Genomic DNA, 22,047 nt, shown 5'->3' with positions numbered 1-22,047 from the left:
CATCAGGGGCAACAGGCCATTTCCCCTCTGCCCCTCGCCTCTGAGCCCTGGGAGCTCACCAAATTCCCAGCCCTCTTTGAGGAGGCGAGCTGACCCCAGGGCTTGGACCTCTTCTTATTGTAAGACATTTTTACAGGACCCTTCTATGGGAATTGTCGGCATTCCATTCTCCCAGAGAGTGGGATGTGAATCTGGCCCATTTTTATTAATTGCAAATTAATGCTATGCTGGGTGTCTATTTTCGTAGACATAGGCTTACTCCGCAGAGGCTTTAGCAGGCTTCTCCGGAGTACGGAATGCAACCCAAAGAAGCACATTGCTCTCATTCTTTCTGCCAACAGACTATGTGAATATTTTTAGAAGCCACGCCCTCTCGCCCTGGCCAGATAAATAATTTCCAATGCCAGATGTGCTCTTTGCAAATCAACATCAGGCTGAGAAGAGGGGAGGAATGAGCTACACAGCTCACACCAAACTACAGTGACATGCGACAAGCTTAAACCAGTAGCATTTTTACAGGCCTCCCACCCTTGGAATACGGAAGATGGAACCACAGCTAGAGAGGCAGCAGAGGGGGCTCCAAGAGGGACCGGGCTACTCATAACCCGTTGCTTTCTCTGCCCGGCCCTGGAGCCAGACGCTGATGCCACAGGCTCTCCTGAACATGGAGACCAGCGTCTGGCCATGTGTCTGCTGCCTTTGCCACCGGTGCCCTTTCTAAATATGTTTCCAGCAAAATGCTGAGTCAGGAAGAGCCGGGCAGACATAGCCGGAAGACAAATCAACACCAGCTGAAATGCATTTTTTAAAAAAATCTTGGAAGTGCGTGTGAGATGATGAAAGATAATTTGCCCAGAAGTCAAACATGGGAGTTCTCCTGGCTGTCATCCCTTCACCCCAAACCCAAACAACTTAAGGGTACCTACTGTGTGGCAAGCACTGGGCCACACTCGAAGGAAACAGAGACACAGTAAGCCCACACTGATTCCCTGCGCATGACCTTGGGCCTGTCACCTAGACCTACAGGGCCTTCATCATTTGAACAAGGGGGCTGGAAAATGACACTCAACGTTCATCAGGCTCTAGGATTCTCAGATCCTAGCAGCATTCCTTGAACAAGCAAAAGGAAGAACCCGTGTTGGGGAATGGGAAGGTTTGGTTTCTGTGTGTGTGTGTGCACACATGTGTGCGTTTTACCTGGAAATGCCAGGAGAAGAGAGTCTTAAGGAAAAGACAAGGAGAAAAAAAAAAAAAAACCATGAGTGAAAGTTCAATTTTTATAATGTTCTGTGTGTCTGCTATTTATCTATACAACGGACAGGGAGCGCAGATGGAAGGACGTGGTCCTGGGAGCTGGGAGGCCCAACACCACTACCCCATTGCTCATTCAAATGCGCCATTCCCCAGGGCTCCTGCGGCATTGTTCCCAGCACAATTGCTTTCAGAATTCTAACTATTCTTCTCCTCCATTGGGAAATTCTATGACTCCATAGGAAGCTATGTGCCTTATCACTTCTGGGACTACATCATGGGACCAAGAGGTCACACTGTCCCACAGAACCCAATCCCCAAGCCAGAGGCTCACATTCCAGGCCTTGTAAAGACTACATTTCGTTTGCAGAGCTCCGGAGGCAGGTGGCAGAAAGAATCTGCAGAGAAAGTTACCAGGGTGAATGACACAAACCCTTAGAAATGTGCCCCTCAGACCAGCACCCAGTTCTCTAGCTGTGGCCTGGCCACCACTCCCGAGGACCCAGGCACCTTCACGACAGCTGACGCCCTGTTCAAAGTCCTCTCTGGTGACCAACTATTGGCACAGGTGCCTTGGATACTGAGAGTTGAGTGCTAAGTGCTCTGTGTACTAAAATCCTCACATTTGCCCCTGATTCCCTAGGCACCCCGGGCACAGGGCACGCACACATAACTGCTCAGGAAATACTCACTGAGAAAATGGACGAACAGACAACCACCCCCAGAGTTAGGACTGGCATCCCTACTGGACACACCAGAAAACTGAGACTTAGGGGATTCATTTCTCCAAAACACTGCCATTAGTCAGGGACAGAGTCGCGATTCAAATTCAAATCGCAGGCTACCCAACTCCAAAGCCACCGCTCTTGATCTTGACTCACTGCCCAGTGCTCAGCAGTGTATGAAGCTAAACACAGGGTATCTTGTTTAGTCCTGAACACAAGCCTGTGAGCATCACTGTTACCCCATTTTATAGTCGCAGAAACAGGATGAAGTGGGTTTCCCCATGGCAAGCAGCTAGGAAGCCACACCGGAGGGAATTTTTTGACTGGACAGCCAGTGCTCCTGCTAGAATAATCCAGAAAGGGAGAGACCTTGAGATCTCACTGCCTGATCCTAGGAAAAACTGCTTTGACCAACTGCTTCCTCCGTATTCTATGGACTAACACAGAAAGAGGTCAACGACTCGCAAAAACAAGAGGTCATCCTAACATGACTTCGAGGATCCTCTCAAAGGACTATGGTAACTAACGGTGGCCGCCACGATCTGCAAACAGTGTTAATCCAAACTCGGAGCAAGGCAACAGTCTCCCTGTGATGCGCCCCACCCCCTCCCCTGAGCGCAAGAGCAACCAGGAAAGGGGGCGACGCAAGGTCGTTCCCATGCTTTGTCCAGGGACCAGGGATGAGGCACTAACGTCACCGGCGGCCAATTAGAGGGATCCCCTGGTGTCAGGAGTACTGAGGCCATTTCATAATGAAACCCATGCAGCGAACTCCGTTTATTTTGAAACCGTATTTGCTTATTTTGCAGCTGTGATCAAAAGGACGTTGAGAATGCTCCGCAAGAGGCGCTTGAACCCCGTGGGCCAGGAGAGCTTGCTTCAACTGCAGCGGCAGCCAGCAAAAACACTCTCCGTGGCAGTAAACCCCCTCACCGGATGGTCTGCTCCTTTCCCAGCAGCACATACCACCGGAGCCCGCTGCCCAGTTCCACAGCTGGTTCGGGGGCTGGGAGGGTCGGGAGAGAGAAGGAGAAGGCATGGCATGGCGGCGACAGAAGGGTGGCGGGCAGAGAATTCCAACTCTTACATAACCTGGGGCCCTGCTGGCAACTCAAGCCCTCGGGAGTCAGACACACACAGGCTCAAACCCCAACTCCACTTACTTACCGCTGTGTTACCTCGGGTTGATTACTTAACTTCTCTGTGCCTCGCTTCCCCTATCTGCGAAATGATGTCAATAACGGCACCCACCTCATAGGGTTGTGAAAATTAAAGGTAAGCGATAGCAGGAAAACATGACAGGACATACACACGCAATATGTTACGGTCGTAGGTGTTTTCACAGTGACGATTGCAAACTATGAGCTTCCTGAGGACAGGGACTGTATTTTAATCATCTTTTTCTCCCAGCATGAAGATTGAAGGTCTGGCATGTAGTTGGAGATCGATAAATGCTGGTCGAATTGAAGGGTTGGAACAGAACTGAGGTGACTCCCCGCACCCGCTGGCCAGGGCAGGACGCAGCCGCCTGGCTCCGAGGCTGCAGCCTGGGGCACCTTGAGCAGCCCCCTTCCCCACCCTGCGTATCAATCCACCAGGCAAGAGCTTTACCTTAATATTGCAGTTGTCATCCAGCAGGATGTTTTCCAGCTTCAAGTCCCGGTGGACCACGCCATTCTGCAATGAGAAGACAGGCGCAGACGTGAATGGGGCGGCCAGCACGAGAGACAGAACGAGGGAGCGGGAGGGTGAGCAAAGGGAGACATTTGACAGATGAAAGAAATGCGCCAGCCCCGGTGGTCTTTGCCTCCAACCTTCAGGGCTTCTCTTACTGTCATGAGGCCCCCGCCAGCCAGCGACCAGCGACAGGAGAGCATTAGTCACTTGCTGGGCGGTGAAGGGAAAAATGACTGGAATCCATTCTCCCCCAGAGCCTGTAAAACAGCAGGGGGATTCTTGGTCGGAATGTAATTCCACTGTGTGAAAGCAATAGAGTCGCGGGCGGCGAACAATGTCTGTCTGTGCTGGGCTTCTCAGGGAAGAAGCAGATTTCTCTGCTGGAGACTCAGAATGTGGGCCTCGCTTGTCTGTCTGTCTGTCTGCGGGCCTGTCCCTCTCCCCCAGGATAGCAGAAGCCCCCCCACGGGCATTTCCTGAGCGGCTGGGAGGGAAGTTCTGCAAGACCCTCTGGGCTCAGCTAGACTCAAGGGCGAAGGGTGAAGGTGGGAGGGGCCCAGGAGACCCTAGCCACTGGGCTGACCCAAGCAGGTCACTCCCCTACCGTGTGACCTTTCCGTTCAAGCAAACTCTGGCAAGGCTGGAAGCTGGCCTGCACTGACCGGCAGACAGCCCCGCTGAGGCTGGAAAGGAGTCATTAACCAGTAGGCTGCTGGTCTATCCCGCAGTAACACCTGATACGCACAGTCCTTTGTAAAGCCCAGTGATCTTTTAATGGGATGGGGGGAGGGCATGGGCAGAGGTGGAACAGAGAGAACCAGCTACTTTGGGCTGGGCGGACAAATAGCAAGGAGTAAGGTTTTCATATCGTTCAGCATAAAGGACATTTGCGATTGAAGCTCCTCTTTTAAGCAAACCAACTGGCTAGAACATCTCTGTCTTTCGATCAAGATTTCTTTAGTTCAGAATCGGCATGTTTATTACAGTTGGTGCTTTATTGTTTATTTTCCTTTCCATTTGACAGTCCCTACCACCTCCAAAAGCACGGGCTGAGGAGATAAAAGCTATATTTCTACTCCTCTTCTTCTAACGCAAACCTTCCAGGATGTGTTTTGACTTCAGAAAGGCACAAACCAAGGCTCCCGGAGGAAAGATACAGAATCTAAGGTCCCCGATTTTTTTCTCGTTTTAAAGACTGGGAGCAGTTTTGGTTTATATTATTGCATTCCTAGTTTTCAGAGTAAGATGGAATGAGTCTGACAAAGCGCCATTCATACAAAATCTCAAGTACTCACACATCTCAAATAATGAAAATATGATCTGTAGTCCCTTATGATGATGCCTGATGATAAAGTACAAAATACCGTATGATCTGAGTAATCAGTGCCTTTTGAGTCCGCAAAGAGAAGTCCAACAGTGTTCGCATGGGTTAAAAGTTTTAGATTTGAATAATATCTTCCAGTTACTTATGGAGCCACTCTCAATTAACCGGAATATTTAACAAACCAGAAGGCCCCGTGTTGCAATCATTTGAACAAAGAAGCTAACTCTATTTTGGATGTCATGTTTCGACTCAAGTCACTACTGTCCTCAAAGTGAAAGACTGTTCCAGGTGTGACCATTCTGGGGGAAAGTGTGAATACAATGGGAATCATGACTAACATGATTAATAATGATGAAGGCTGAAATACATCTTGGAAGTAGCTGTGTACTTCATTTCCTTCTCCAGAGACAAAGGGTGGCTAACCTGACTGTATTGGGAGCACAACCCATTAGGTGTGTTGCAATAAAATGTATGTGTAGGTACGTAACCTATGTGGATATGACCTATGCAAGGAAAGATACTGAGAGCACAGGAAAGTTCACAGCCAGTTAACTTCACTTCTGGATTTTCCCTCAGGTGAATCAAATGAGAAAAGGTTAATATATAAAGATGTGGATCCCTATATATATTAACCAGAAATAGGAACCAGCCTTAAATGTCCAACAATCACAATAATTACAGAGAATTTTTAGTAACATAGGAACGTGTTCTGATTAAAATACTAAGCGGCAAGGCAAGACACAAATGTAAAAATACACGCACTGTTGTTCTCCAAATCCTGAAAAGGAGGAAGAAGGTCATTGGCGGAGGAACTAGGGAAATCTAAATAAAATCTGGAGTTTTGTTAATAACAGCGCCCAAATGTTGGTGTCTTGGTTTCAAAAATGTACTGATAGTAACATAGCTCTTCCCATTAGGATAAAGTGAGGGAGGGGCATACGAGAACTCTCTGTACCAGCTTGGAAACTTCACTGTACATCTAAAATCATTCAAAATAAGAAGTTCAAATTAAAAAAAAATGCTAGGAGTAGGAGGAAGAAGATGGGAAAGAAACGAACAAAAATGTCAATCATGGGTTTTGCCTGGATTCTGGAATTCTGGGTGATGGTGATTTTCTTCTATTTCATAAATTCTCCATGCAGATGACAGTAAACAGGTATCGCCTGCATACTGTGAAAACATTCACATGAGCATCAAAACCGTCGGCGCCCCGAGCTCTGGTGGGGCTCGGCCATACCTTGTGACAATAGTGCACAGCAGAGACAATCTGCCGGAAGAAGTGTCTGGTCTCCCTCTCGCTGAGGCGTCTCCGCTCGCTGATGTAATCATATAGCTCGCCCTTGCTTGCGTACTCCATGATGATCACAATCTTATCTTTGTTCTCAAACACTGTGGGGGGGGGGACAGCAACACACAAACACCCTGTTTATCCAACAAGCTCACTTATGACTCCAGAGGGTGCGAGGGAGGACAATGGAGATGTCACTGAGCAGGGGGCCAAGAGGCCGCTCCACGCACGAGGAGCTGGCGAGAGTGTTCCGGCCAGGCGGACAATGACATCACCGCTCTTGTGACCGGACACACCTCTGCAACCTGAAGGGAAAGGTGCCTCCCTTTTCCGAGGGCCTCTCCCCCCCGCCCTTCACCAGGCTCGTTCTCCAAAGCCCCGTCCACCAGAACGCCGCCCCCAGCCACAGGACAGTGCAGGATAACACCTACCTTCTATGAACCATTCGATATGGACCTCACAAGCTACTCTGAACCCAAAAATGGGTAGCTGGACTTGTCACCTCTTTGCTCAAAACCTTCTAGACTTTCCATCTCACTCAAAATAAAACCCAGTGTTCCAAATTGGCCCAGCAGGTCCTGTGTGATCCCATGGATCCATCCTAGCCCGCTTCTGTGTATTCTGTGTATTAATTTAGTTCTTCTCGCTTACTAGAGTGTAAATGAGGGTTGGTCTATTTCATTCACGGATGCCTCCCCAGCCCTCAGAACGCTGACCGAGGGGCTCAAGTCACAATTATCAAATGAGTGAACTCAAAACTTCCTAAGTACATTCGGACAATTACAGGAAATAATTACTATGTGCCAGCCTCCTGTAAGGTTTTGAGTACCTGACATGTACTGACTCATTTAGATCTTGCAACAAACTTTCAGGGAAATACCACTAATTTTACCACTAGTAAAATGGGGACACTGAAGCCTGGAGAAGTTAAGAGACTTGCACAGTGTGGCTGAGCCCTCCAGACTGGACGGGGCTCATCTCCGGCTTCCAGCGTGGATGGGGACCTGTGATGCCACAGCCTGGTGGCATGTGAGGACCACTGCAATCACCCCAAGCTGGGCTCCCTGCCTCGGCCCCTTCCCACGCAACCCCCACACCACCATGGAAATTGTTTTCCCAAATGCCTGTAAATCCTTCTCTCTCACCGACTCTGACACTCTAGCCGTGATGCTCACATTCGGCTGGACTGAGTCCATGGGAGGAAGAGCCAGGCAGATGCCCATAGGGGCGGGTTCGGGGAGGCCACAGAGCACAGGTGCTAGCTAGGTCCTCAGCATCCCTTCCACCAAAGCCACCCCATTGCTATCCGTTTCCTACTTTGGGCTTTCACATAGATGTCCTTTGAGCAAAGAGAAAATAAATAATTATTTTGAAACCCATCCCTCCCAAGGGACATGGCATAAAAACCTTTGTAGGATATCCAAGATCCTTCCTAAAGAATCCCTGCCTAATATTATGTAGCCATCAAAAGGAAAGAGATCTTGCCATTTGCAACGATGTGGATGGAACTGGAGGGTGTTATGCTGAGTGAAATAAGCCAATCAGAGAAAGACATTATCATATGACCTCACTGATAGGAGGAATTCTTAATCTCAGGAAACAAACTGAGGGTTGCTGGAGTGGTGGGGGGTGGGAGGGATGGGGTGGCTGGGTGATAGACACTGGGGAGGGTATGTGCTGTGGTGAGCGCTGTGAATTGTGCAAGACTGTTGAATCACAGACCTGTACTTCTGAAACAAATAATGCAATATACGTTGAGAAAAAAGAAAAAGAAGAAGATAGCAGGAGGGGAAGAATGAAGGGGAGTAAGTCGGAGGGGGAGACGAACCATGAGAGACGATGGACTCTGAAAAACAAACTGAGGTTCTAGAGGGGAGGGGGTGGGGGATGGGTTAGCCTGGTGATGGGTATTAAAGAGGGCACGTTCTGCGTGGAGCACTGGGTGTTATGCACAAACAATGAATCATGGAACACTACATCAAAAAGTAATGATGTAATGTATGGTGATTAACATAACAATAAAAAAATTTAAAGGGAAAAAAATAAAATATCTCTGGTGTCTTCCACAAAAAAAAAAAAAAAAAAAGAATCCCTGCCTACATCCCTCTGTCTCATCAGCTTCCACTGTCCTCCATCAGGCCCCCGATGTCCACTAAGGCTGGACCATTTGCTGTTTCTCACAGTCTCTGTCTCTGTCTCCCTGTCTCTCTCTCTCTCTCTCTCTCTCACACACACACACACACACACACACACTGCTGTTTCCCACCTCCTCCCCTCTGCCTTTACTACCTGCCTTACCTGTGGCGGAAATTCCAACCTGTCAAGGTTAAGCTCAAATATGGCTTCTATTTTGCCTCCCTCTGCCTCGCACTGTGCTACTCAATACTTGTATGATAGCCCTTTCAAACTGCATGGATTTATTTGCTGGTTTACATATCCATTCCTCTGCCTGGACTGTGAGTCTGGACTTTTACATGTAGAAAGTTTAGTTTTAGAATCAGACCCTCCTAAGTAGGATTCCTGGATCTGCCTCTTACTTGCTGTGTGACTCTGGGGGAGTTGCTTGCCCTCTCTGTGCCTCAGTTTTGTCAACTGTAAAATGTAAATAATACTAGTAAGTACTTCTTAGAACTGCTGGGAGTGTTTATTGCTATTGGGTGTGTTAAATGCTTAGAACAAGGCCTACACTTACGGCATGCACCCAGTGACATTAGCTATTATTGTTACTATTGATATTACTGGACCCCAGGGCCTTAGCACTGAGCCAGACTCCTAGACACACTCAGTGAGAATGGAATTGAACTGGAACACGCCCAGGCCTGGGTCCTCTGTCCTCCCACACCTTGTCACTGGCTGTTAGAAGCTCAAGCCCCTCCAGTTCCTCCTTGGCTCCTTCAGGTCCAGCCAAACCTCTCTGATAAAGGGAAGGGGGAAGGAGAGGAGGAAAGAGAACGGCCAGATAAAATTGGCTGCTCCTGCGTCTGCTGGCTTCGGTGTACCCTGCAGCTTTGGCTCTTGCCAGGGATTTCAGCCTGTTGTGCCCTTTTCATTAACAATAAACTTTGGAAACTGCAAAACCGCCTCGGGGTGCCTGGCTCAGGCTCTGAAAATGATGGAGTGCTAGGCCCAGGAGAGGGTGGCGGGCTTTCTAATTTTAAAAAGTGGGGGAGGAAGAAAGAGGGAAAGGACTTTGACAGAGAAGTAAACAAGGAGGTTCACACCCCCAAAAGGTCTGACGTGTCCCTAAAGGAGGCCAAAGTCACCGGTCCCTTCAGTGACTATCAGAACGTACGGGTCTCTGGTCTCAGGCAGACAAAAGGACTGTTGCGATGACAGGAGCCCTCCCTTTCCCACTGGCTCGCCTGGTATCAAGCAGAGATAAACACGATTCGTCTCAAGACCAAATATTTTACTACGTGAGGAGCCTCCATCAGTGAGTCCGGCTAGGCCCACCTCTAAAATAAATACATCCTGATTCTGTGCTCGAGTCTGATGTTCCCGCGCACCCCTTGCTCTGAATCTCCATCCTCGCTGGTTTCCTGCCTTTTCTCTCTTGCCCCTCAGCTGACTTTCTGTATTCAGAGGGGGCTGGGGAACAGTGTTCCAGATGCGCGTGCCATGGAGCATGGGTCCTGCAAGATATTCTGGAAGAAAAAAAGTGCCTGTGATCAAGCATCGGCCAAACGTTTTTTGGACAATGCTAATACCTGATTGCCCTTGGACGGTCTGGTTTCTTTGACTCTGAGTTTTGCAGGTTGATTTGGCCATTTCAACATCCTTCCTGACATCCAGAGGAACTAACGGGGAGCCAATCCGGTAAACAATGGGTGGAGATGATAGGCAGGGCTCACGGGCAGCCAGGTGAGAGACCTGTCCAAGTGGCCACGTGGGGCTCTGGGACCCCACCACCACCCTTCCCACAGGAAGCAGCATAGCCACTCCTCACAGTCAAGGCCCTCATTGTAACCCTCAATTAACTAAATGCAAATAGCAGTTCTAGACTTGGTACATCAATGATTCATCAAGGAGGTCCCATGGTGTTAGGTATGAAGCTTCCAGTCCTTCCTGATAACAGTGACACTTACTGAAGGCCTACTATGTGCAGACTCTGAGCTAATAAGCACTTTGCATGAATTATGTCTTATGGCTTTGTTCCTATGAGTATCCTCACTGTACACGTGAGAAATTCTGAGTACAACCAGGTTAGTAACCACCATGGCCACAGAGCGAGTCCAAGGCGGAGCCAGGCCTAGGGCCATAGTCTGACCACACATGCCACTCTCCTAGCCACTACACCATTTTACATATATGTGACCCCCCGGAACCTCGGTCTCCTCATCAGTCAGATGCAGGGCCCTCGGTGAGCTCACGGGTCCTGCTCTTTCAGGATGGTGCCTTTGCCAGTGCTCAATAAAGGGGAGCTATCCTCAGAATTACTCATCTGCCTCTTAGCCAGCTTCTGCAAAACAAAACCCTAAGACTTTTCTCTCCCTACTGCCATCACTCTTTAAAACGTGTTATGGCTGGAACACCTGGGTGGCTCAGTCAGTTAAGTGTCTGACTCTTGTTTCAGCTCGGGTGGTGATCTCAGGGTGGTGGGATTGAGCCTGGCTCAGTGCTCAGCACGGAGTCTGCTTGGGTTTCATTCTCTCTCCCTCTCCTTCTGCCCCTCCTCCTTGCCCCGCATGCACGTGCTCTCTAATAAATAAATAAATCAAAAAAAAAAAAAAAAGAATGCCTACTTCTGAGAAACACTTGCACATTTAAAAAAATAAAAATAAATTAAAAAAAATAAAATATGCTGTGGCTGCCTCAGAATCACGAAATTTTCGAGCAGGAAGGGCCTTAGAGACCAACTATTATTTTTCCAGAATAGCCAAGGATTTCTAATGTTTAAGAGCAAGGCCTTGGGAATTTCTCCTGAAGAATGACCAGCTTCCACACTCCTGGCCCAAGGCTCCTTGCCCACGCTAAGGTCACTATCAGTGAGGTGACAGGAACCCTCTTGGCCATTCTTCTGGCAAAAGGGGCCGCTTCCCTTGGGCACTTTTACAACTGGTTATTTATAAGCCCAGAAATCTTGTCTGTGTTTATGTTATTAGTCACTAAGCAAAAGCTTATTTTCCACCAGTTGGGAAGGGTTTCCTTTCTGAAAAATGAAAGCCTGTGTCTCTTGGCCAGACAGCTTTACCCAGAAGCCCGGTGGCTCCAGAATGGTAAGGAAAACTATGGCCCTTGACATGCCAGGCCTACCAGGAAAATCAAAACCCGGAATAGAAACTTAGCTCAGCTTGAGTCAGCCCGCAGCGCAGGGGCCATGTCCATGCACTGCAGACCCAGGTTTGAGTTCTAACAATACACTTGTATAAAGTACCCGCTATGGAACTGGCACTGGGGATACCGAGAGAAGACTTTACTAGGGGAAGAGTGGGAAAGGCAGGCCAGGCAGAGGGAGCAGCACGGGCAAGGGCAGAAACAGGAGCAGAACCACCAGCAGTTGGCGGGTGCTGGGAATTAAGGGACAAGAAAGGAGAGGCAGGCTATGTATGAATGAGCCACCGAGGCCCTGAATGCCCACAAGGAGCTCTGTGGGGGAGGAGCCAGATGGGCCCAAATGTCGCCAAGAACAATAAATAGATGGGACAAGGCACAGGGCAGCCCCCAGGATCCTGGGCCTATGAAATAGCCCAGAGCACCCTTCTTCCCGAGAGCCTTCCATGCCAGAGAGTGATCGCTCCTTCCTCAGAAGGCTTATTTGTGGTAACAATAGATAACACGTATTGAACAATTACTGCACGCCATGGATTGTCACATTTAATCCTAACAATCCCCTATTTCATAAATAGGGAACCAGCAATCAGATGGAGAAACAACATGGCCAGCACCGAGCACGGCCCACCTTCTCCGTTCCTCTTTCTCTCACTAACCATCTCCCCAAGGATATATATAAGCCAATGCCATGAAAAGGATGACTATAAGTCAGTACCATAGATAAATTTTGCCAATTGTCTAAAAATGGAATCATGTTGAATATATTCCTCTGTGTCGGGCTTCATTAGCTCAACAACGTAAGAATGATCCCATGTTCGTTCCATGTAATGGAAGACTGTTCACTCTTGTTGCTGTAGAGTGCCCCGTTGTGTGAATGTAGCAAGGCTGTATCCATTCTACTGTTGATGGGTATATTTGGGTTGTTTCCAGGTGGGGGTCATTACGAATAGTGCTGCTATAAACATTCTTTCAATGTTCATCTCTATGCATTTCTGTTGGGCAGATAACCGATAAGGATTTGATCCCAAATGTATGTGACCCAAAAGCTTCTACTCTTCCCACAACTCCCTACTACCTTCCTCCATCATCCATTTACTTTCCTTACGTAATACTCAATAAAGAGTCTCCTTTGTTAAAGAGACCAGCATCACTGTTTTTTTCTGAAAATGCTTTTTTTTTTTTTTTTTAATCAATCTGGAGCATTTTCTGCTTTGTGTTGAAGGGGATACAAATGCAACAGAAGGCACAGTCTTTGTCCTGGAGGCATTGTAATGTAGCTGGATACCACCAGTAGTGTTTATAAAATAAATCAAGTGTTAACCTGTATGATACAGACTTTAAGGACCTAGATGATCAGAATCAGGGAGATAATGCACATGGCCCAAGAAAGTTCCTAGAGAAACAAGCATGCAGCTGAACCACCCAAAATGCCTTGGGTTTTGCTCAACTGAGATGGTTTTACCATTGTTTTCGCATAGACCGATATCCAGACTCTGCTTTCTTCTACTGTCCCACAGAAAGAAAGGCCTTCTTCCCAGACACCAACTTGAATGATTTCTCTTGTTTTCTGTTTATTTTCCATTTCAAGGGAGAGTGGGGATTGGTTCCTATAGCAACGGCTACTTCTCCAAATTAATTCTGAATTTCATCAGATGTTCAGTTTGACGGTCCAGCTCTGCCTTCTGATTGTCTTGCTTTCCCAACCACGCTAATTACCCAACTCCTAATGACTCCCTCCTGTTGCCCCCGGGGCAAATAACACAACTTGTATAACTTGAGCAAATGAGGATTACAAAATAATGCTCTGGCCTGGGAGAAAGGCTGATGAGTGACGAGATCTTGGGATTTTAACCGTCCGCCAGCCATTCTAGAACCAAACTCACGATGCCACTTGGAAGGAAACGGGCTTGGGAAGGGAGAGGGTGGGAATCCCTTTACGAGATGCTCCATGGACAGCAGGTTACAAAAAAAGGAGGATGTCTTTCTGGTTTACATGTAACCTCGGAAGAGGAAGATTCAATTGTTGGTTTTAAGCAAAAAAGCCAATGGCCTAGAGTGGACCAGTCAGGATTCTCCTCATGCCTTTGCCTTCAGTCAAATTAGTTCATTCTTTCCATGGGGTTGCCTCCCCACATGACAGCATTTTTACTGCCTTCCCAAAACCTCAGAGAGATGGACCATTCCACTCCTCAGGGGTGTGCTTCTGTTAAAGGTCGTACGATCCTCATGGAAAGTAGCTTATTTTTCATTTCAGAAATGGAGTGGTCTTTCCTTTGCAAGAACTGTCTGCAACCTAATTAGGTCCTTTAGTCAATGCAAGATCCATTTTTCAAGAGTTTCCTCCCCAGAACTAAATTTCAAGCACCTCACAGGCTCAGGGCTTCACAAAATGGTCTTCTGATCCCTTAAGTCTGAAAGCCCATGGCAGTGAGAGTTGAGAAAGTTATACTGGGCTGGCAGTTCTCCCACAGCCAATGAGTTGGTCCGAGTGGAATCAATGTGTTTCCTGGTTTGGACAATGAAAGGCTCTTTCGTTCACTAATTGTCTTTTCTTAAACCAAAACTCTCTCTGGATGTTGGCTGGCATATGCAAGGAGAACCACAGCCAACCAGGCCACCCACTACCAGCAGTGGACTCCACAGAAGGCAGAAGAAATAGTAAGAAAGTATACAAGCTCCCTGCGGAAGAGGGATGCGGATGTCTTGCCAAGAACCATTCATTCCCGCTAAGACCATCAGTGCTATTTGGGGCCCAATAACAAATCCTAGGAGGGCAGGGGATGTGGCCAGGATAAAGGAAGGAGCTACATGGGAGAGAGAATCAATGGCACCATGTTGGTCCAGCCGTTGGATTCCATTCTCCTTCCACAACCATCCCTGGGGTATTTCCATGGAAACAAGCAGGCTTGTGAGGTGATGCGCCCCATCAACCATCACCACACACTCATTAGCCACACCCCACAGTCTCCCTGATCATTTTCTTTATTGCTCTGTCTGGGCTTTTTTGTCTCACACACACACTCACGCCATCCTGAATCTAAGAGCACTGACAATTGGTTGGAACACCTCAGAACCACCCCAGGCTCACGCTAACGCTCTTGCACTTGACTCGGTGAACTCTGAGAAAAAGCAGGCTCCTCCAGTTCAGGCAATCAATGTGGTAGAAATCCATCCCCTTTAAAGAAGGCCTTACTGTTCCCCACCCCACAGAACGCTTTGCTACAGGGGCTCATCCCACCCTTCCCAGCGGCCAGGGTGGAAAAGGCAGCCTGGTGGTTATCACAGCTATGCTTCTAGCCATTGCTCACCCCACCGTGTATGGCTCAGGACTAATCCTGTCAACCCTAAATTCTGGTCCACCTCATCGTGCAAACACAGTGTTGTTGTTAAGAGCCTGACTCCCGGAGCCAGGCTACCTGGGTTCAAATCCAGGCTCTGCCACTTACCAGCTGAGTGACCTTGGCAAGTTACCTAAACTTTCTGAGCCTCAGTTTCTTCATCTGTTAAGGTGAAGACCACCGATCCTCATTGTGAAGGTTATCACAGCATGCGTCTGTGTGTTAGGCTGTTATTAATAGGCAGCAAGTCTTAGTCATGCCTGAATCAAATCCAGGTTTATTAAGGATATATGTATTGGCAAAATCTACACCTGAGATCACATGTGTTCCCTTGAGGGATGAGAGGGAGGCGGGAGAACAGAGAAGTAGACTAAGACTCCGGACATCAAAAGACTTGCAGCCAAGCCCGAGGTGGAGGCAAGCTTAGCTCTCCTAATTAGGGTCCATTCTTCAGACACCAGTGGTGTTCCAATGCATGGATCTCAACCTCAGAGCCACCCTTGCCAGATGAACCCACTGTCAGAAATCATCTGGGGAGTGGGCCTCTTCCATACCCCACAAGCCTTCCTCAATGCATGCTGTTAACCACCGAGGCAAATTAACAGAGCCATCACACTTAAATTCAAAAGATCCTCTATTACCAGACAACACGGTTCCATTTTCTTTTCTTTAGAAATTAAGTTCAAATACAAGTGGTATTATTTGAGACACTAGAAAATACTGAATTCCAGGAAACCCAAGAGGGCGAGGCAGGACAACCAGGGAGTAGCATTCGTTTTTAGTTGTTTTATTTCTAATCTCCAGCCTCTAGAAAAATGACCTGGGTGTAATCAAATGAAAACAATGAAAATAATACACTTGAAGGTCAAACAGCTAACTTAATAGGAAACTCATTAGAAACGTGGCTGGACAGATTCACAGCTGAAGAGCTCGTGCCTGTGACTAAAAGTGAAGGAAACTCTGGTGCTGTGTTATTAACCAGGGCGAGTCCTTCCTTTTGGATCCAGCCTGCAGAGACTTCGTGTGGAATTTGTGGATCTGGCAGCAAGGGGAGTGTGTTAAAATGCTCAGCGATTTGCCATGGGTTCAAAAGAGTAAACACAAGCATAATACACCACTTTGCCAAGTTCAACAAACTGTTTCATGGGGCTCTGAGTCCCTGATGAGGGCAGCAACCAAATGGCTAAGTAAGGAAACCCAAGCCCAAAGGTATCACTCACTGCTCGCTGGTGATCGCTGCCAGACACACTTTCTTCTCTGGAATTCACTGATGACAAATGATCAGACCAAGACAAGTTTTGAGAGCAGGGCTCATTTCCTCTTCGTTGCAGGATTAAGTCCGTATTTCTCAGTCTGGCCAATTAAATCTGAATCCCCAGGGGGGAGGCTCAGGCATCAGCATTTTTTACAGATGTCCCATGAGATTTTAATGTGTATCCAGCGCTCAGTATCACTGGGGTAGGCAATCTGGCCGCGACCTTCTCTTCTAACTCCTCCCAAAAGAGGGTGATACTCCAGCCATTAAGGACCTCTCAGAGCCCTAAACATCACAGCAGGAATAACCAGTATTATTTATTGAGCATGTACCTGCCGCTGTGCTTAGCGATCTTTTCCTTATCTGATTTAATCCTCACAAGTTTATGTAGAAAGTAGCGAGCTATTGGTCCCATTTTATAGGTAAGAGAACTGACCCTCAGACTGGTTAATTCACTGGCCCAAGGTCACATAATAGCAACTGGAAGAGCAGTTGGCTCACTCAAATCGAAGCCTGCTTGGGACAATAAAACATATACTCATCCTACTAGAACAATACCTGCCTGGGACGTAAGTACTCAATATATTTTTGTAAAAGCAATGAGTGATCACATGAATGAATGAGAACACTGGGTAGAATTAATGACTAACAGCCCTTGTCAGATCAATTCAGCCATCCCCTGCCTTCGAAAAGGCCTCAGTCAGAATCTGCTTGCTGGCTGAGAAGGCTGGGTTGGGGCACTTGACCTGAGAAGAAAAACGTGAACTGCTTCGACTGTAGGTATTTCCAAATAATGGATGCTAGAAATGAGCCCTGCCTTGGTTTCTGCTCCATGGAGCAGCTGTTTCTCTAACACGGTGGTTCTCAAACTTGAGAGTGCTTTCGAGTCACCCGGAAGGCTGGTTATTCCACACATGGATCTAGGGTGGGCCCAAGGAACACAGACACTGCAGCTCCAGAGTCCCTCTGAGAACCGTGGCTCACATGCATTGCTGGGCAGTTGATCAGGGTCCTGCCATTCTCAAGGGGTTACTCTGCAGGGGCAGCCACACTTTGTGACTCTGGGACCTCTGCTAGACCCTGTGGATGTGTCTTGCACCAGCCCCACTGCCCCTGACCAAAAGTTGAGGGGCAGGAGAAGGCAGGAGGTGGAATGCCCTGTCATCCAAGCTTACAGCTCACAATACAGCCTCTAGGCTTTTGCACAGGCCCTGCCTCTTGGTGTCTCCTCTGCATCTCTGGCTGGATTGTTAGAGCAGTGATTTTCACCACCAGGCAAGAACCATATGCCCTTCCAGAAAACTCTATCAAATTCTCAGGAGACACAGGTAGCTCAGAAAAGCACATTGTAATGTATACTTCCAGGAAGATGGAAGGAACTTTTCACTGATCTAAAAAAAAAAACAAAACTCATCCAAAGCGTCTTTATGGTAGGAATTCAGGGAAGTTTCTAGAATACAGACTCCTTTACATCTTCTCCTAGGCAGCAGGTTTAAAGCTCACAAGACACACAGGCTTATCAAGCGAGGCATGTTTGTTTGTTTCATTTGGCTTTTTTAAGTTTCATAAACTCTTCCAAAGGTGAGAGATCACAGCTGACCAATGTCCAATAGGCTTCCCACTTTGTTCCAGAAAGCCAGGATCACCCTTACCTAAGACAGGGGACGTGATGAAAGGGTGGGCCCATTCTAACATACCGCAATGCAAAGGGTCAATGAAGGGATGAAATCTTGCAGGGCCAGGAAGAGAGATTTCCAGGAACAAAAACCAAGGGCATACAAGTGAAGGCACCAGCAGAATCTCCCCCACTCACTCCCCCACCTTTTCATTACCCTCCCTCCTCCCCAGCGGGACTGTTACCAGATGGGGTGCTAAGTTTCCCTAAAGTGTTGTGTGGCAAAACGTTCATTCTAGAGATTTTGCAGTTTGTGTCTCCTAGGCTTTCAAAGGGGAAGCCAGGGCGAGACAATGTGCCTTTGATGTTTGCACTCCAGTCCTGAAATCAGAACCTCAGGCAAAAACTGTTTTTATCTCTTCCATCCTAGGCAGCCAAGTTGAAAGCTCTGGTGGGCACTTCCTTTTCAGCTGTTCTTTCCATATTGTCAGTTCCCACCCTGCTGAGAGAATGGAATTCCTTTGACTGGAAACAGGGGTCCATCTCAGAGATGGTGCCAGAGATTTCTTTCTTCCTTTTTTCTCTCTGTTACGTTGTTACCCTTAGTATCACACACTAGAAGGTGTATGTCTATCCTCTTTTATTTACTTAGCATTAGAAACCAGTTATGGTTTCTGTTTACACAGAGTCGACAAACTTGAGGGTTACTCACCTTCACCCATAGGTCAATAGGAGAGTAACCCCAGGGTCTGGTTTGAGAAACATTTGAAAAGAATTATTTTTGAGATTTGGTGAAGAGCAGCGCTAATTCAGTGAAGTCGCAGATTTCGTGAGCCTGTGGGTACCCTGAATAATGTACAAATAACTTACATTTCCATGGACTGCAGTTTAGAAAACACGTGATCTTTGAGTTGACCAGATTTGGGCCCCAAGCTTCTTCCTGAGATGTATGTAGAAATATTTTCTAAAATAGCCACAAAGCTGGCATTTAACGCTCTCATGTATTTCAGACAACAACACCCGCGAACACCAAGAATTCTCTGTATCACAGGGTCCAGAATAATGCTTGCCCCCAGTTAGGGGTCACTGCAGACCACCAAATGACCTGGCTTGTCTTAGGTGCACCAGCTTCAGAGTGACTAGGTTCAGCACTCAGATCTCCCACTTCTTAGTGTGACTTTGGGAAATGTATTTAGCCTCTCAGACAAAATTTCCTTACCATAAAAAAGGGATGTTAACAGTTGCATTTCATGGACATAAGGACTAACTGAGATAATACAAGCACACATCCTAGTACAGGGTAAAACTCAGTAACTCCTAGCTATTATTCGTACTATTTTAAAGTGTAAATAAAAGCTACTTTCTTCCTCAAAATCTGTGGCTTTGCCCTATTCTTGGTACAAAACCCACAGCTCTCCTTAGCCAACCTGGTCCAAATCTGGCCCTCCCTGACCTCCTCTCTCCACCACCCTCCTACTCACTCGCTCGCTCAGCCTCACCGACCCTCTGTCACTTCTGCCGACACGAGCTCCTTCCCTCCTCTGAGCATTGTTCCTGAAGACACAGTGTCAGACGCATCCTTGCTTTGCCATGTTGTTGCTTTTGCGCCTGCTACTACTGTGTGTGCGTGTGCGCATGCGTGCGTGTATTTTAAATCACAGAAGTCCCGGCTGAAGAACTCGTAAGGTTCTTCCACAGTTCCTTCCGTTCACTTGGCTAACGTCCAAACAGCCAGTTCATTCAGCAAAATCTGCGCATCGCTGCGCCCAGCGAAGGCTCCTGATTGGTCGGCTAGACAACCAATCAGCTTCCAGGGAGAAGGTTCCCTTTCACACAGCGATTGGCCGAGAGACCTCAGACTCGGCCCCCCCACCACTGCGGCCACCGCACTGCCCCTACCACACCAGGGGGCCTAGAAGGAGAGAAAAGGGGATGCCTGGGGCGCACAGGTGGGCTGCGGAGCCAGCAGAACAAGACACAAAATCAGAGACATAGGGCGGAGGCCCGGTGGAAGAAAAATCAAATGAGGTCAGGAGGCCTGTGTGCCAGGGCCACCAGCGAGCCATGGCACTGAATGGGGTCATGAACTGAATGGGGTCCTCCAAATTCATGTGTCGAAGTCCCAATGCCCCATACCTCAGAATGTGACCCTACTCAGATACAGGGCCTTTAAAAAGATAATTAAGGTTAAATGAGGACATCAGGGTGGGCCCTTAATCCAGTCACACTGGATTTTATAGGGATTCCCCTTATAAAAAGGGGAAATTTGGACACAGACACAGAGGGGACAGCACATTAAGACGTGGGGAGAGCCATCTATAAGCCAAGGAGAGAGGCTTGGAAGAAAGCTACCCTCTGACACCCGGATCTCGGACTTCTAGTCTCCTCCAGAACTGAGAAACAACACATTTCTGTTGTGCAAGCCACCCAGCCCATGGTATTCTGTTGTGGCAGCCCTGGCGAACTAATACACCCAGTGCATCTTAACGTTTCCAGGGCCTCAGTCTCCACAGCTGCAAAATGGGACACCTGGCCTGCCCCTCCCACAGGTGTGCTGCAGGGATCGACTGAGGCTCGAGGTGGGGGAGCTTTGTCAACCATACAGAATTCCATGGATGACCTCGGGAGGTCTAATTTCACTCTCAGGGCCCTGGTCCTGGCGTCCCGGGCAGTAAAGCTGATAAAGTCAGAAGACCCTGGGGACTGTGGGGTCGCAGTTAGAGAGGTAGGAGCTGGACCAGTGCCTTGGCAATCCCCTGCTCCAAACCTCCAGGGAAGAGACTGGAGCTGCCCTCCTCCACAGTTATTTAGTGGATGTGGGAGAAACAGAACTTGCGTGGGAGAAGGGAAAGAGAACAGAACAGAAACCAGAGATTTCTAAGAAATGAAAAGAAAAAAAAAGCCATATTCATGTCCCTGAGAATTTTCTGGATAAAAACAATACATTTTATTTGTATGGTATTCTGCAGGTCACAAAATACTTGATAGCAGTAAAGATTTTTCTTTAACCTATCTGAGGTCAAGAATCCCTCTGACAATCTGATGAAAGCTATGCACCCTCTCCTCAGAAAAAAATTAACCCATGCACTCAACATCTAAAACATTATACACCAGCATGGTCCTATCCTGCAATGATGAAAAAGTTCTGTATCTATACTGTCCAATATGGCAGCCACTAGCCACAAGTGGCTATGGAGCCCTTGAAATGTGGCTAGTGGGACTGAAGAACTGAATTTTTAATTATTTTATTTTATTAATTTTAATTTAAATATCCATCTATAGCTAGTGGCTTCTATATCGGACAAGGCAACTATACAATATTCCAGAGGACTTACAAACACCCTGAAGTTCCACTGACCCTTGCCAATGGACCAAGTTAGGAACCACTTGTAATGATCATACTGTCTTCACAATAATTATCTTTTTTGAGCTTACCAGAACCTGTATCATCTAATTTAATCCTACCAACAACCCAAAGAAAGAGGTAGAACTGTTATCTGCATCTTACAGGTATAGATATTGAGGCCCTGAAAGGCCCTCCAGCTTGCCCAAAGTCTCATGTCAAGGCCACAGTGAAGGATTTGGGACTAAAACCCAAGAGCCTGATGTGAGAACTCAAGCTCTTTCCCCCAAAACCTGGTGATGATAGGGTTTTATGAACTGAGGCCCAAGCTCCCACCTGAGGCCTCGATAGAAATTATTTCTAGTCACCCAAAGAACTTTAAATTATGTGGTATCTATTTTCAAAGTTAAAAGCAAGGGTCCTTCTCTACGCCAAGAAATCCCAAACACAGCACACTGGTCCACACCGTGGAGGTCATCCTTCACAGGTACCTTCAGGTTCCCATGGTAACCAGGCCACAGGGAGCAAAAACACTCAGAATTGTATAAAACTCACTCTCCTCCTGCATTGTGTATCCCCACTCATTTCTAACCTCTAGAAGTTCCTCTCATTTGCAGACATATTCAGATTTGTTTTCTTAACCTGGAATTCTACTTTCCCCAATTCTTCCTCAAAATAACTCCTTCAAGGCCCAGCCTATATGCCACAAAAACTTCTAAGCTCCAGGACTCTATGGTCCCAGAATATGTTGCTTGCATATCTACGTAACATTCTTCTGTCATGCCTTGTAGGGTGCCTCGAATAGGAGATCCATAGCCTGTTGTCTCTTTCAGTTTCTAACCACACTGAACACGGTGCTTAACACGATCACTCGGTAGACCAGTAGTTCCCACACTTGTTAAAACATGGACTGCCGGGCCCCACCCCCAGAGCTGCTGATTCAGCAGGTCTTCAGTGAGG

The 22,047-nt window shown here is 47.5% G+C and overlaps 1 protein-coding gene across 3 annotated transcripts in view; it reads right to left on the bottom strand.

Moving 5' to 3' along the window:
• Positions 1 to 22,047, bottom strand: part of NUAK1 (NUAK family kinase 1) — a 72,357-nt gene that overhangs the window by 15,396 nt on the left and 34,914 nt on the right. For all 3 annotated transcript variants that reach the window (XM_027593060.2, XM_027593061.2, XM_027593062.2), the window contains exons 3-4: positions 6,215 to 6,366; positions 3,588 to 3,653 (exon numbers count right to left, since the gene is read on the bottom strand). In XM_027593060.2, coding sequence (XP_027448861.1) covers positions 3,588 to 3,653; positions 6,215 to 6,366 — 218 coding nt within the window. The remainder of the gene's footprint in view (positions 1 to 3,587; positions 3,654 to 6,214; positions 6,367 to 22,047) is intronic.

This window comes from Zalophus californianus, chromosome 9, assembly GCF_009762305.2.
Source record: "Zalophus californianus isolate mZalCal1 chromosome 9, mZalCal1.pri.v2, whole genome shotgun sequence".
In the NCBI taxonomy this organism is placed as follows: domain Eukaryota; kingdom Metazoa; phylum Chordata; class Mammalia; order Carnivora; family Otariidae; genus Zalophus; species Zalophus californianus.
This window is presented reverse-complemented; position numbering and strand designations above follow the sequence as displayed.